This window comes from Caretta caretta, chromosome 8 (assembly GCF_965140235.1).
Source record: "Caretta caretta isolate rCarCar2 chromosome 8, rCarCar1.hap1, whole genome shotgun sequence".
Taxonomy (NCBI): Eukaryota; Metazoa; Chordata; order Testudines; family Cheloniidae; genus Caretta; species Caretta caretta.
Window position 1 is genome coordinate 31,942,370 of NC_134213.1, and position 15,471 is coordinate 31,957,840.

The 15,471-nt window shown below is 43.8% G+C and overlaps 2 protein-coding genes across 6 annotated transcripts in view; one reads left to right on the plus strand and one right to left on the minus strand.

The window, feature by feature from the left end:
• The window catches only part of KCNIP1 (potassium voltage-gated channel interacting protein 1), an 803,899-nt gene that overhangs the window by 256,271 nt on the left and 532,157 nt on the right, over positions 1-15,471 (plus strand). The window contains exon 1 of one of the 5 annotated variants that reach the window (XM_048862512.2): positions 10,014-10,510. The exons of 1 other annotated variant lie outside the window; for it this stretch is intronic. Coding sequence is in view for 2 of the 4 variants with exons in the window: in XM_048862515.2 (XP_048718472.1) it covers positions 10,450-10,510 (61 nt within the window). In the remaining 2 variants the exon portion in view is untranslated. Of the gene's footprint in view, positions 1-10,013; positions 10,511-15,471 lie in introns of those variants that run through there. 3 more of the 5 variants (XM_048862518.2, XM_048862515.2, XM_048862517.2) reach the window with 3 other exon arrangements.
• Positions 1-15,471, minus strand: part of LOC142068388 (uncharacterized) — a 798,233-nt gene that overhangs the window by 219,935 nt on the left and 562,827 nt on the right. The window lies entirely within an intron of this gene.

Consider the following 15,471-nt stretch of genomic DNA (forward strand, 5'->3'; position numbering starts at 1 on the left):
TAAACAATGTTGCATGCAGTGTGGGCCTCAGATTACACCTTATAAGTGAAACTGAGTCCCAACACAGCCAAACGGCAGAGATTCTTGGATTTGTGCTCCCTCTCTCTTAATGACCAGACATAAACTCTAGTCTCAACATCCTTAAACTTTTTTTTTTTCATTTGGGCCCATCTTTTTTTTAAAAGTCAAGATTCTGCTTCTTTTTAGGAATAGTAAAGACCTGCTGGCCTTGTTCATATAGGATGGTGTGATTTGCACAGACATCTTTGCAATGATAGCCTGACTTCTTCCCCCTTTTTGGCAATGTGCTGTTCCCCAGCTATATGCCTGCCTGTGCCTCCACCCTAGAGCTGGCTGCATTTTAAATTGTTCTTTGATTTGCTTATGAGCCCAGAGACAATCTTGATGACTACGTTTAACACAATTTGAAAATAACTGTCAGTGATGATGCACATACATGATTCATCAAGCAGTTCAGAGTCCTTCAGGATGAATTACTATACAATTGTAATAATAATTCAGTCCACCAGCCAGTGTTGTATTTACAGCATATGTCCCTTTTATTGGAGTCATTCTTCATCTTCTATGGTCCTTAATGGAATTCTCTTTTATAAACTCTGCTAAAGTTGAGTGACAGTTGAGAGTGTATATTTTTGACTTAGAGTGAAACACATTACAGGTATCTTGTAATTATTCCAAAACCAAGTAAAACTAATCCAGGAAATTAACAACTCCCTATTTGTTAAGATTGTTTAGTGTCTCAATTGTGCATTTTCCATACATAAACTCCATCCCATGAGGTAAGCAGTCCCAATTTAGATTAAACTGATTTTTAAAGACATTGGATTTTTTTCATATTCTTTACTTTTTGATTTCTTCTTATTTTGGTTTATTTGTTCCTGTTATTTTCATAACTTGATGGTTAGCTGTCAGAAAAGTCTGGCAAGTAAAATCTCCTCCAGAGGCCGTCAGAAAAAAAAAAGCCCTCTTTCAAAGTGGCTGCCATCTACTCTTCTGAATAGAACTGAGCAGAGAGCCTGTTCCCAGTTACATGCTCTCTTTCAAAATGACAACTGTCTCCCTCTTGCTGTTATAAATGGGGCTGAAGCAATAAGAAGTCCTTTCAAAATGGACACCACCTCTAATTACTCCCAACGGGAGCAAAGCCAAGCTATTCTCAAGGAGGATGTCCTCCCACTGTGCAGTCAGAAGGTGGAGAGGAAAAAATGAAGAGTGGGTGGGCATCTTTGGTAAAATCTAGATCCGCTTTCAAATGGCCACCTAATTGAGGGTTGTCTGTGGCCTCAGTACCATTGAGAATAGGAGATGGCAGCCATTTTGCAAATGAATGGTTCTTCATGAAATTATCTGACTATTATTCTTCAGCTGCTGCTGAAGAAGCTTTCAGCTAAAAGGAACAAAGGCAAAAATGACCATTAATCTCTCGAACATTTCTTCAAATGTAGCCTATGCATACATTCTCAGTGAGTTTTAACTGTATGGGAAGAATGATAGGTCTGTGTTCTTCTATTACGATTGTTAGAGACAGATACACACATGGACAAAGGTCTGAGACAGGGTGCTAAATTTCTTAACTTGTGTGGTGGCAGGTATGGACCCCTCTGTAAGGAAATTCCAATTTAAGGATCATACGGTTCTGCCACCTTCTCAGGCCTCACTCTGAATCTCTCTTGCATTTGGAGATTTAAAATGGAATCTAGCTCCTCTGGTGTCCTTTACTTTCCATTCTTATTTGTTAGGCAGTTCAAGGGCATTAAGGCAGGAATACATGCCAGAAAGAGATCACTTGAAACTGTCCCCCTCCCTCTCTGCCTGTAACCCCACCCCGAACAAGCAAGCATAAAATAGTTACAGTATTCCCAGTTAGACAAGAAAGCAAACCATTGTCTTCTCCCTGCCCCCCCCTGCCCCGTCCCCCTAGACTTCTTGGCCTTTAGCTTACAGTGTAGGCAAGACTGAGTTATTAACCCTGATCAACATTTAATGCTCATATTTCTTATGTAGTTTTGACATATCTTTAGAACTCCTCAGCTGCTTGTGTCTTTTGTTGGCGGCTGAAACCCCCCCTCCCCCCCAAAAAACGTTGATTCTTGCCTGTCAGTCATGTGCACACTATGTGGAAGTTCAAATGGTGCAGAGATTCAGGTTATTCTCAGCGAGTGTGTGTTTGGATTTGTGCATGCACACACATATTTTCTCTCTCAACTCACATATGAGATGGCTCAGGTGTTTGGTAATGTAATCTTGTAGCTGAAGTGCAGGACTGGGAATTGATTGATCAGAATTTTTCTGGCTTTGACATAAAAATCATGTCACTCTGGGCTATTCATTTTAATTCTCTGCCTTGGTTTCCCCAGCTGCAAAACAGCAGTATTTCTTCCCTACATTACAGCTGTGTTGTGAGGATAAATCCATAAAATACTTAGGGAAGACTCAGAGAATCAGTGAAGAGCAGCATAGAAATGCTTATAAATAAAAAAGTCACATTGTTTGTTGTGTCTGGTTTAGGGCTTTCCTGGCCAATCACTACTACTGTTTGATACCTGCTAGGTGATGTTTGGGCAGCTTCTAGCAGACAAGTGGCTACCTCACAGAAACCACCGTCACAGTTTGCAGTTTCAGCAGACACACCCAGGACTAAACAGGTAAACAGAGATGGAACTGCCATCTTTCCCATAGAGGTGGCCAGTCCTGAGGCACATTGTGGGTAGCACAGTTTACACTATTGCTGCCCCTGCTCTTTTCTTGGTAAATAAGGGTGTCATAAATATAAAGGGAAGAGTAACCACCTTTTTGTGTACAGTGCTATAAAATCCTTTTACCTGTAAAGGGTTAAGAAGCTAAGGTAACCCCGCTGGCACCTGACCCAAAATGGCCAATGGGGGGGACAAGATTCTTTCAAATCTGGAGGGGGGGAACAAAGGGTTTGCTCTGTGTGATGCTTTTGCTGGGAACAGATCAGGAATGCAGCCTTACAACTCCTGTTAAGTTAGTAAGTAATCTAGCTAGAAATGCGTTACATTTCCTTTTGTTTAATGGCTGGTAAAATAAGCTGTGCTGGATGGAATGTATATTCCTGTTTTTGTGTCTTTTTGTAACTTAAGGTTTTGCCTAGAGGGATTCTCTCTGTTTTGATTCTCTATGTTTTGATTATGTTTTGATGTTATGATAGGGATTCTCTATGTACCTTACGCTGTAAGGTATTTACCATCCTGATTTTATAGAGGTGATTCTTTTACCTTTTCTTTAAATAAAATTATTCTTTTAAGAACCTGTTTGATTTTTCATTATTCTTAAGATCCAAGGGTTTGGGTCTGTGTTTACCTGTATAAATTGGTGAGGATTCTTATCAAGCCTTCCCCAGGAAAGGGGGTGTAGGGCTTGGGGGAATATTTTGGGGGAAGATGTCTCCAAGGCTCTTTCCCTGTTCTTTGTTTAAAACGCTTGGTGGTGGCAGAATACTGTTCAAGGACAAGGCAAAGTTGGTACCTTGGCGAAGTTTTTAACCTAAGCTGGTAAGAATAAGCTTAGGGGGTCTTTCATGCAGGTCCCCACATCTGTACTCTAGAGTTCAGAGTGGGGAAGGAACCCTGACAAAGGGGTTTTAGGATCCACTGTTGTGCATCATTCCCACAAATCCTCTTAAACATCTCTCTGCTACTCTCTTAGGAATGTGTATGAGTTCCCTATTGCCTATGAGTAGTATTACCTGGCAATAACTTCTTGGTGCTACTAGCACCTGAGGATGTGGTGGCAGTCACACTTCTCAAGCATCCTGTGCCTTATCCTGAGCAAAGCCATTATTTCAGATTGTTTCCTAGTTTAGAATCCAAAGTCTCTTAAAAAGTAAAGGAGGCAGAATTTGCGAAAAGGCTTTGTACAGTGCTCAGATAGATTTCAGGGGGTAACAGAAAAAGCAGATTTCCCTACTGAAATGTGAGCCCTTTCCTTCCGACGCATTGCTTTAATGGCACTCTGGGAACAGCGGTGGGATGAAAAGGTTGCAATTCTCACCTAAAACTGATCATCAGGACAGAACTCCCACTTTTTCCCCATCGCTGCCAGATGGTACCCTCTGCTCAGATACCCTGACCACAGCCCTGGTATCAGGATTGACTCCTCTCTCTTCTTTCCCCATCCATATCCACGCTCTCCTGAAACTGTGAGGAGGGGGGTTCCCACAGTGGGGGATGAGGTCCCTGGATCCAGCCCTGTGTGTTTGCACGAACACCAACCATCTCTCCTAGAAAGTCAGAATCCACCCCTGGATCAAGCACCACGCTTAACAAGGGAATAACACTTTTACCTAACCCCAGCAAAGCCAGGAGTTCTGCTCCTTCCCTAACATGGAGTCAGATTCATGTGCCTCTTCCCTGGGTTCCCCAACCTCCTCACTAGGCATTTCCCCTGCCCCAGGGCCAGGACCAGGGTCAGGTGCTTCTGGTGGGGATCCCTCAATTGTGAACCACCCCACCCAAAGGAGCCCAGTGCCTCCTTCTGGCCCTGCCTCCTGGCGACTGGCCTAGGTGGAACTGAAAGGGGCAAGGCCTGAGCCTGTTTTGGTGGATTACAGTCACCGGCCTATCCACAGACTGTGCTCAGATCTTGTATACCCGCCATTTTCGGTACGGTTTTTCCTTTACCTTTCAATTTTTCCTTTACCATGTCACTACAATCCATCCTTCACTTTCAGTTTCCACTGCAGAAGCCTTGTCTCAGTTGACTGCTACAGCTTGCCATCATCATCACCCTGACCCAGGGGCATCATCCTGGTGTCTCCCCCACCCAGGCATGCAGGTTGGGATACAGCTTTTATAGTGTGTTACTGTGGCATTCACTGGAGTTCATATGTTTTTATGAAGGCGTTTACCCCTTCCTTATTTGAACTTCCACATCCCCACTACTTTTGGGGTGCCCCATTTTTCATAGGCTAACTCATTAGTTCCCCTTGTAGTCATTAACATTTATGACATCTTATCACCATAGTCACGGGCAGTTACCTTAAGAAAGTCTCTAACATTTCACCCTGACTATCAATGGTCATCTTGTGGTGTCTACTGACATAGATATTATTATCCAAATGCAGCAGTTATTTTTGAACCATCAGCATATCACAAACATAGACACAAACTCAGCAGATTTATTATTAACTTACTCATGCAAATTTATCTTTATAATATAGCTAACTTCTCCTAAGTCCAAAGGCCTAATTTGGCTCATCTAAATAGCCCTGAGATGTGTAGGCCCTGTGTTACAAAATTAATTAATCCTTATGTTTCACCTCTGCAGCCACTTGCTCTCTAGGTCTAGGTTCCTGGATTGCGTAGAGCGGCAACACAGCACCGTTGCAGGTCAAGTCAACACATGAGGTTTGGACTTCAGGCTAGATTATGCCATTGATTTCTTATCTGCATTAAAGCAAGTAGTGAGTTCTGGTTCGATAGCAATGGAATCTACATGGTTCATAGTTCACAAGGCCTTCTGCTAGCCTCTTGGCACAGCCCTGGCTCAGATACATACATGGGGGGGGGGAGGAACTAGCTCAGGGAGTTTAAGACAATAATCAGTTAAACACAACAAAAACTCTCATTTCCTGCTTTTAAAAAAAATGCAGCAGGTTGTTTTCCTCGTTCTTGATTTTTAAAGGAAGTCAATTCTCTCTGTCTATGGACTATTTTAAAATCAAAGGGGAAAGGAAGTGAGGGCAGGAGTGTAGGAGCAGTCATAGTGGCTCATGAGCAGCATCTGCATCTGTATGCCTGTCATCTCAGGCAGTGTGCGAGTAACTGTATCAGAGGATACAGAATTAATGGCTCCCCTCCCCCCAATATCTTTAGTGAAGGAAGTTGTGCCCGAATAAAACCAGAAGCAGCTACAGCCACAGCTATTCATAGCACAGTTCATACTTAGGGGCTCATGCCCCAGAACAGAGTCCTGTTTGCAAGCATCTGCCAAAGATGCAGTTCAGGGGGACACAACCAAAACCATGGCCACTGGCATCAAGATAGAAATGCCAATGGTGGCAGCTTTTGGAGCCTTTTGACAAAGCTCTGGAACACGTGAACCAATGGTAACAACCCCCAGTCAGCAAAAAGACTGCAAACCAGTTGCTAGAGCCATGACAACAAGGACTTGGTCTCTCACTCTTTGAAACCAATAGTAAAACACCAATTGTCTTCAATGGGAGCAGGATCTCATCCTCTGACAGGGAGTGGGCTGTAATGATCCCAATCACTCTGTTCGTGCAATTTCTGTGATGACTGAACTTTTCCCACAGTCGGAGGAGAGCATATTAACCCCATCAGTGTTCTCAGAGCAGATCAATATTAATTTAATTCTTCAACTGCTGCCACTATATTTACATGTTCTCAACAGTAATTAACTGCTGCACTGCGGCCAGACCTACTGGCTGTGTTCAATAAATGAGTATCTTCTCTGCTGTGAAATGTAGTTGCCTTGTGGTAGCACAGAAGTAGGCAGCCATGTTAAATGCAGCAAAGGGGTTAACACCATGAATACTGTTTCATAGTGTATAAGAATAATAATTTTGGTGCTATATTAGCTGATAGGATAGTGATGCAACAGGTCAGTACCAACCTCTGAAGAAACCAGCAATAGTTACTGAGGCCTGGAACAATGCTAGCCAATTAGACCGCAGTATGCAAATAAGAGTTCCCCCGTTGGCTGCAGCAAGGTTCAGCAAGGTATTTTTCTGAACCTTTCACTGCACCTGCCATGTAGGGCATTAACTAAAAAACCAGTACTGCTATGCTTCTCAAGAGCAGTGCCATGTCAGAGATTTTCACTTATCTTCGTTGGAGATGCTCTGAACGTATGCAACAATATATATGTAGACTGGCGAGGTGAACATCAGCATTTATCAAATCACAAGCAAATATTTATCTCTTGACTCTGTAAATCTCCAAACTCATCTTGGCAGAAATAAATGTTTGGCCTATTACGTCCATATGCCATACATAGAAATTCATTAGAGCTTGGCATGTCTTTGTACTTCGAGGTCTGCTTTTACGAGACTTATGCTGTGGGTTCATGTGTGTCAGAGGGTTCTTCTGCCTGCCACTCTTATACATTGCACATGACACAATCAAAGGCTGCAATTGTCACCTATGTACAGAACCTGGTTTCCCCAATTCTGTGGAATGGTTTTATTTCACAAAAAGCTGTCAGCATCAATTTCTTAGCCAAGAGAAAAACCTTGTTCTCCTAGTCTCAAAGAATAATGAATATGGGGAGTATAGGAAACACTGTCTCCCCCATTCTGCCTAGCACCCAATTACTATTTCCCACCAGTGTACAGCAACAGGAGCTGGTCTCCTATCACCCAACATCCCCTTCTCCCACACCTTTTCTCCATATGGACAGGCTGATCTGTTATGCTTTCCTCCTGGACAGGGTCCAATATGTGTCAGGAGGAATTCTGAAGTGAGTTAATTTCCATCTGGCTTTCCTTGTGGTATTTCTTTATAATTAATTTAGCTCTTTGTGACGATTCACTTTAGAGCACTTACATTTCTAATGTTGTTTTTCATAACGGGTGACTCACTGTGTAGACTCGTGTGTGGTTTCATGTTTGAACGATGTGACAGGAGCAATTGCTCATTGATTTTTGGAAAGCAACAACTTTATTTACTTCAAGAATTCTCCTAGTTTTTTCACTGGGTTTTTCAAAGCACACCTTGAAGAGATTGTTTCCTCTTACCCCATCACAGAGCATCGCTGTGGAAACACCAGAAGCTGCTTTTGAGGGTAATTAACATTAGTAAATTATTGGTTTATTTGTAGCGGTCTTGAATGTTGTAGTTTCACCTCTCTGAAGAACGTGATCTCTTAATCTTTTAATCTCACTCATTTTGCTCTTCATTTCTTCTCCCACTCCAATCTGTTCACTTCCTCTCTCGTGCTGCCCATATTCCTCTGCTGCTTGGTCTCCTTCTTGTCTGAATCTGTTCCTCAGCCACCTGGTTGTCATCTCTCCCTATTCCTCTGAACACTCTGTGGTTTTATTTTGTGGTTTTTGGCTGGCAGCTCCAGTCCATGCTAACAGCTTTTGTTTCTTTCTCTGGTGTAGGATTAGCTCCCAGGAGCGGCAGCTAGTTTGGCTCCTCCTTGTTTCCATTGAAGAGCCTGGAAGCTTGTATAAGAAGCTGGAAATAAAGTGGAGACCCAGAACCACATGAGCAACTAGCTCTTCATAGGTACCAGCACCAGGTGCTTGGCACCAGTTACTCATGACTACAGTAATTGCCCTGTAATTATTGGTGTGCATGTTACTCCTGCCCTGGTGGATGTGGGAGCATGTTTCTGATCAGGGATGCCTGATGATGTTTGCATAGAGCAGTGCATCTCCAATGCAAGAAAAGTCAATGCAAAGACATCGACCTCCACCAGAATTAAAAATCCCGGTGTACGTAAAGCTCTGAATAGACTGAGATTTTGTTACCTCAGAGACACCTGTGTGAAGCAGCTGTTGTTCTGCAAGGAGATGGCTACAGAGACCTACCATCATCCTCCCTGCCCTGGAGTGCTGGGAGATGCAGTGAACACCAGGTTTTGTTTGCTGTTGTGTTAGAATTAGGTAATATATAAATAAAAATGGTTTAAATGTTTAATACAAACTCTGTGTACCTTAAGGAGAACTGTATAGCTCCCTTGCTTTCCCTGGTCCTCAGACAGGTATGCTCCTCCGGGCCAATGCAGCTTGGAGAAACCCAGAGTTAGACTATCAGCTGGTAGGATCTATCAGTTTCAGGATCTCAACTATGGGACAACTTGCCAGAAGAGCTCAAGTGTGAATGACAATAGGTGCAAATAAAAAACACTTTTGTGAGCTCACAAATACACTACTATATATCCCAGCCACTTGACACACCCCTATGGAAGGGGAAACAGTGCAGTAACATGATTTCTGTTGTCAGTTCAGATGTGCCTTCAGTGAGGGTTGTGCTTAGATACCAAGATCCTATTTCTAAAAAAGATGCTCCACTAAAAAGCACAAGTGCTCCTATTTTAAGTTGTCAAACAAATAAAATTCTCCATTTTCCATGAATGGATTGTGATCAAGCACTAAATGAGAGCTGTCTACTGATGCACACAAGGGATGTAAATATATATATGCATTCAAGAAATGCAGGGTAGGAACCATTTGAATATTAACTCTCCAAATGCTTTATCCGCAGTAACAATGGCTTTTTAGTACTTCTGATTTTCAGATGCATTGAGCTTTGAATTTGATGAAATCTTCATTCAGAAGTTACAGGAAAGCAAAGGAAACCTCTTGGGACAAAATACTTTAGTCTGCAATGTAAGAATGAATTTCTTCAAACAAATGCAATATTTGCACAGATGCTGCCTTACTCTAAGACACCATCTGTGAATACCAAATGAATTCTTCTTCTGACAGGTACCTGATAAGGCATTAACTCTTTCTCTACCTCCCCTTTCCCATGTTCAGTGCAAACCTAGCAATATATGTAATTTAATGTAGCGCAATATTATGTCCTGGATCAAATTTTTGGAAAAAAAAATCTCACCAAGAAAAATCTGACACTCATAGGTGTTTGCTTCAATAATATGCTGTTTTTAATATCCTAAAGGTGTGGAGTCTCTCACACATGCACACTTTATGAGTTGCACAGAATTAGGTTATCAGCAACTGCATTTCCCATGCATCTGACATGTCAGAAAGTGTATGGAGAGTGGCCGTGTTGAAATTTACTATCTGCTTCCCCCTCCCCTGCCACCTCTCCCCCACCCCCCTTGCACACTTATTTCCTTTCCCTGGGTCCCGTGCATCAGAAGAGTTTAAGAGAATGTTATTTTCTACCTTTTTATAAGACAATATTAATCAGCAGGAGAGTGCATTCCACACAGCTGCAACTTTGACAGCTAGTTCACTATCCATTTTCCACTGAGTAGATTTTCATTCATTGATGATTGGTACAGAGCCCAGATCCCTAGCATCCTCCCAAGAACCTTACTATGTCTACAGAACTGTAGTTTAGTATGCACTGGAAGAGATGCATTGATGCTTTCTCTGTAGACCTACAGGCTGCTGGTTGGAGCCATAAGGGAAAGAGAGGAAGAATTAGCCTGTGTGTTTATGTGGCTGTGCTCCAGTAAATATTTTGATGCATCTGCTGTCAGCTCTGGTCTGAGGGAATCTATCTAGCATTTAAATTTTGATGGGGAGCTGTTTTGAATAATAACAGTGCAGCCGGCTGTGAGTCAGTGCATGTGTGTTGACTGAAAAAAAAAAAAACCCTCAGCTTTCAGCAAGCGTTCAGCTTTGAGCTGCAGTGCTTTGCTTTTACCCTCCTCCTTTCTTTTTTCTTTTTTCCCCAAATAGATTTTGGTTCATTGGGGGCTGGTGGGAGGAACAAAAAAAAAACCCCTCAAGTTGCTGTTGCAATGGGTGCAGTAATGGGTACATTCTCTTCTCTACAAACCAGACAAAGACGACCCTCAAAAGGTAAGGATTTCCTCTTTGCTTTTTCTGCCTCTTTTGTGTATTTACTAACATCGGGTTTGACAGCAGAGGGGGAAAATCATGAACATGTGCCACTTGAAACCAGCCCATCACTATTTATGTGAGGTCTAATTTACAGAGGAGGATGGGAGTGGGCTGTTAAGGGGCTTGGGGGGTTACATGGGCAAGATAGTATTTGCTCTAGGTATTTTGGGGGGGAAAGAGGGTGCCTGATACACCTTCTGAAATAAGGCAATCCTTCACACAGATGTGTATGGAGTAGAACTCAGCCGTTTCACATGTAGAGCACTTGCAGAAGAGACCTGTTTACTCCCCAATTCCATGCTTTGTAAATCTACTAGGCAGGGAATCAAATATATACATATGGCAAATTCTTCCAGCTGCCTTGTACTTTCAAAAAAAAGTTACCATCAGAGGGACTGTTGTATTTTTAATAATCCGACTATGAAACATTGCCACAGCATGTTTTATGTTAATTATCTGGAGGGAAAAGATAGAGGATTTCTTCACAAGAAGGGGAAGGAGAAGAGGCTCAGAGCAGAGAAGAAAGCAAGCAGCAATCCAGGGATTTTTAATCCTTAAATCCACATGTCCAGAATCTAAAATGCTGTTTTTTCAGGAACTCAGTAATGTTGAGAGGGTTCTTATTTGCTCAGTCTGTGCTCCATTCCTTTCATGGAGTTATTTAAAAAATTCCAGGGTTCTGCTAAACAAAAAGTTGAAAGCACAGAAGGGGGCGGGACTGAAAAATATACAATGTGTATTGTAAAAAGCCTCAAACTTTAGGGAGTCTTTTTGCTATTGGAATATAGTTCAGAGCTGAAGCACTGCAATTAATAGTCCATCAGCATTTCTAGGGTAAATCTGAACTTCCACTGGATTTGTAGCTCAGCCCTGATGTATGCTTGGAGTGGAAGTTGACATACAATTTCCTAGCTTTGATCATGAGGCAAACTAAAAAAATACTTAGAACAAATCAAATGGGTTTTATCAAGCTATCACTGTAAAGGGATATGGGGGTGAGGAGAGGTAGGGTGCAGAGGGTTTGGGAGTGGATTGGAGTGGGAGGTGATCATTTTAAGTTTGCAAACAAATGTAAAATTGTAGAACCGTTTCTTGTACAAGACAGCCAAATGGACTTTGGCGCTATTGACTAGACAGAGTCAATCATCACTTTTACTAAGCGCCTGTGGATGGATTGCATCTCCTTTGTCTTTGCTATTGATAATGAGGCCATAATTGTATAGCATCTAGATGTTGAGTCACACATCTAAACCTCTGGAGTCAATATGTGTTTAGGCACAGCAAGATACAGATGTACCGAACGTGCTGTGTTGAGTATACCAACTTCTATGACAACATGGCCTTCTTAGCCATTTTCCAGCTGCACCTATTTGCGTCTGAATCTGAATCTTCCGTGCAGTGTAAGATATCACTTAGGGCACAAACAAGGCTCCGCCACCGCTGTGTTTCAGGCTGTTTGCCAGAATGGTTACCTTGTTGTGTTTCTATAACTTAAATTTATCCCAAGGAAAGGTGCTTGGTGTATAGCTCAACCCCCAACCAGTGGGCTGCTTTTCATTGGGTCCATGCCTTTTGACCTGTCCAGCTTGGGTAGCCCTACCAGGAGTTAAAACTCCTGCTTGCATAGCTCTCTGGTCACTAGGACACAAAAGACTTCCTGCCACATCAAGGTGCAGTCGCCAGGGAAGGAATTTGTATCTAAATATAGGTAATTTGTTGCTGAATCTATATGTTCCTTATGACAGCTTGTGGTTGGCTTTTCTCTAGTGGGTGGCTAGAAATTGCTTGTTGTTTGAATTCATCATCAGTAAAAATCCAGCATCTGGTCACATACAATAACATTTACAGTGGAACTCAGTCTTACTGATATCTGCTGGAAGTGATCCTTTAGCGATATGTACCAAAAACTGCTTTCGTAGAGCCATTTCTGATTTGGTGCCAATGTGTTCTCCTCTTGCTTTCACTAGTAAGCGTGGCACCCAGTTGTAAAGAGCGGGTCAGAAGTAATTCCTTTTAATTTTCTTGACTATTTTCAAAGCCAGCATAGAATTTCACACCTTTAAGTTTCTGGGTACCACTCAGCTGCAGGTAGAGAACAATGCAGCCTGTGGGACTGCTAATTGCAGCTGATTATAATAACCTGATGGACAGAGCCAGTTCAGACAGTCCTGCCAAACTGGCAGCTGCAGGATCCCCCAGCTCATTGAGGACTATATTAGGGACAAGTAGAATGGACAGTGCGATGTTTGTAATTCCCACATCTGTGCTAGATGGTGCTGTAGGCTGTCCCCACTAAGCGCATTAAGTTGTCGGAGTGTGTCGGAGCCTAGTACCGAGGCTAGCTTTGATTTTCGGAGTGTTGCACTGTGGGTAGCTATCCCACAGTTCCCGCAGTCTCTGCCGCCCATTGGAATTCTAGGCTGAGCTCCCAATGCCTGATGGGGCAAAAACATTGTCACGGGTGGTTTGGGGTACATGTCATCAGTCCCCCTCTCCCTCTGTGGAAGCAATGGCAGACAATAGTTTCATGTCTTTTTTTCTGTGCGGGCGCCATACTGCTTTCAGCAGATGGTGCAGTAGGTCTGCAAACCATCGTTGTCATCCACCGCTTCCGCTGGTGGACTCACAGGGCTGCTTCCGCTGCAACTCTGCTCAGCTGCTCTTGTCTTGCCATACCACAGCAAGTGTGCAGTACGCTAACTGTTGTGTCCTGGCAGCAAAATTGGTCATCCAACCACAGCTTCCCCTGGAACTCTGCTCTCCTGCAGATGCCATACCATGACAAGCATGGAGCCAGCTAAGATCATGACTGCAGTTATGAGTATTGTAAACACCTCACGCATTATCAAGCAGTATATGCAGAACCAGAACCTGCAAAAGCAGGCAAGGAGGCGATGGCAGCACGGTGATGAGAGTGATGAGGACATGGGCACAGACTTCTCTCAAAGTACGGGCCCTGGCAATTTGGCCATCCTGGTGGCAATGGGGCAGGTTCATGCCGTGGAACACTGATTCTGGGCCTGGGAAACAAGCACAGACTGATGGGAAGGCATAGTGTTGCAGGTCTAGGATGATTCCCAGTGGCTGCAAAACTTTTGCATGCATAAGGGCACTTTCATGGAACTTTGACTTGCTTTCCCCTGCCCTGAAGCACAAGAATACCAAGATGAGAGCATCCCTCACAGTTCACAAGTGAGTGGCATTAGCCCTCTGGAAGCTTGCAACGCCAGACAGCTACCAGTCCGTCGGGAATCAATTTGGAATGGGCAAATCTACTGTGGGATCTGCTGTGATCCAAGTAGCCAACGCAATCACTGAGCTGCTGCTATCAAGGGTAGTAACTCTGGGAAATGTACAGGTCATAGTGGATGGCTTTGCTGCAATGGGATTCCCTAACTGTGGTGGGGCCATAGACGGAATGCAGATCCATATCTTGGGACCAGATTACCAAGGCAGCCAGTACATAAACCGCAAGGGGTACTTTTCAGTGGTGCTGCAAGCATTGGTGGATCACAAGGGACGTTTCACCAACATCAACATGGGATGGCCAGGAAAGGTACATGACGCTTGCATCTTCAGGAACTCTAGTCTGTATGAACAGCTGCAGCAAGGAACTTACTTTCCAGACCAGAAAATAACCGTTGGGGATGTTAAATGCCTATAGTTATCCTTGGGGACCCAGCCTACCCCTTAATGCCATGGCTCATGAAGCCATACACAGGCAGCCTGGACAGTAGTAAGGAGCAGTTCAACTATAGGCTGAGCAAGTGCAGAACGGTGGTAGAATGTGCATTTGGACGTTTAAAAGCGCGCTGGCGCAGTTTACTGACTCAGCGAAACCAATATTCCCATTGTTATTACTGCTTGCTGTGTGCTCAACGATATCTGTGAGAGTAAGGGGGAGACGTTTATGGCGGGGTGGGAAGTTGAGGCAAATTGCCGGGCCGCTGATTACATGCAGCCAGACACCAGGGTGGTTAGAAGAGCACAGGAGGGCGCGCTGCACATCAGAGAAGCTTTGAAAACCAGTTTCATGGCTGACCAGGCTACTGTGTGACAGTTCTGTTTTTCTCCTTGATGAAAACTCGCCTCCTTGGTTCACTCTACTTCCCTGTAAGCTAACCGCCCTCCCCTCCCCCCTTTGATCACTACTTGCAGAGGCAATAAAGTCATTGTTGTTTCAAAATCATGCATTCTTTATTAATTCATCACACAAATAGGGGGATAACTGCCTAGGTAGTCCGGAAGGGGTGGGGGGAGGAGTGAAGCACCAGGTGGGGTAGGGGAGGAGGGAAAGACAAGGCCACACTGCACTTCAAAACTTATTGAATGCCTGCCTTCTGTTGCTTGGGCAGTCCTCTGGGGTGGAGCGGTTGGGTGCCCGCAGCACCCACCCCCACCGCGTTCTTGGGCATCTGGGTGAGGAGGCTATGCAACTTAGGGACGAGGGTGGTTGGTTACATGGAGGCTGCAGTGGCGGTCTGTGCCTTTCCTGCACCTCAACCATATGCCGGAGCATATCAGTTTGATCCTTCAGTAGCCTCAGCATTGCATCCTGCCTCCTTTCATCACGCTGCTGCCACCTCTCCTGTTGCTCCAGCCATCTATCCTCTTGCGCGTCCCTCATGTCCTCGCGTTCATTTTGTGCTTTCCTGGACTCTGCCATTGTCTGCCTCCAGGCATTCTGCTGGGCTCTTTCAGTTTGGGTGGACTGCATGAGCTCAGAGAACATTTCATCGCGAGTGCAGTTTTTTTTTGCCTTCTTATCTATGCTAGCCTCTGGGATGGAGATGCTAGATGCAGCGTTGAAACATTTGCAGCTGTGGGAGGAAAAAAAGGGATTAAAATTGAAAAAGACACATTGGCCATTTAAAAGGAGGGGCTGATGTTTTTGGGTTAATGTGCAGCACAAACCCAAC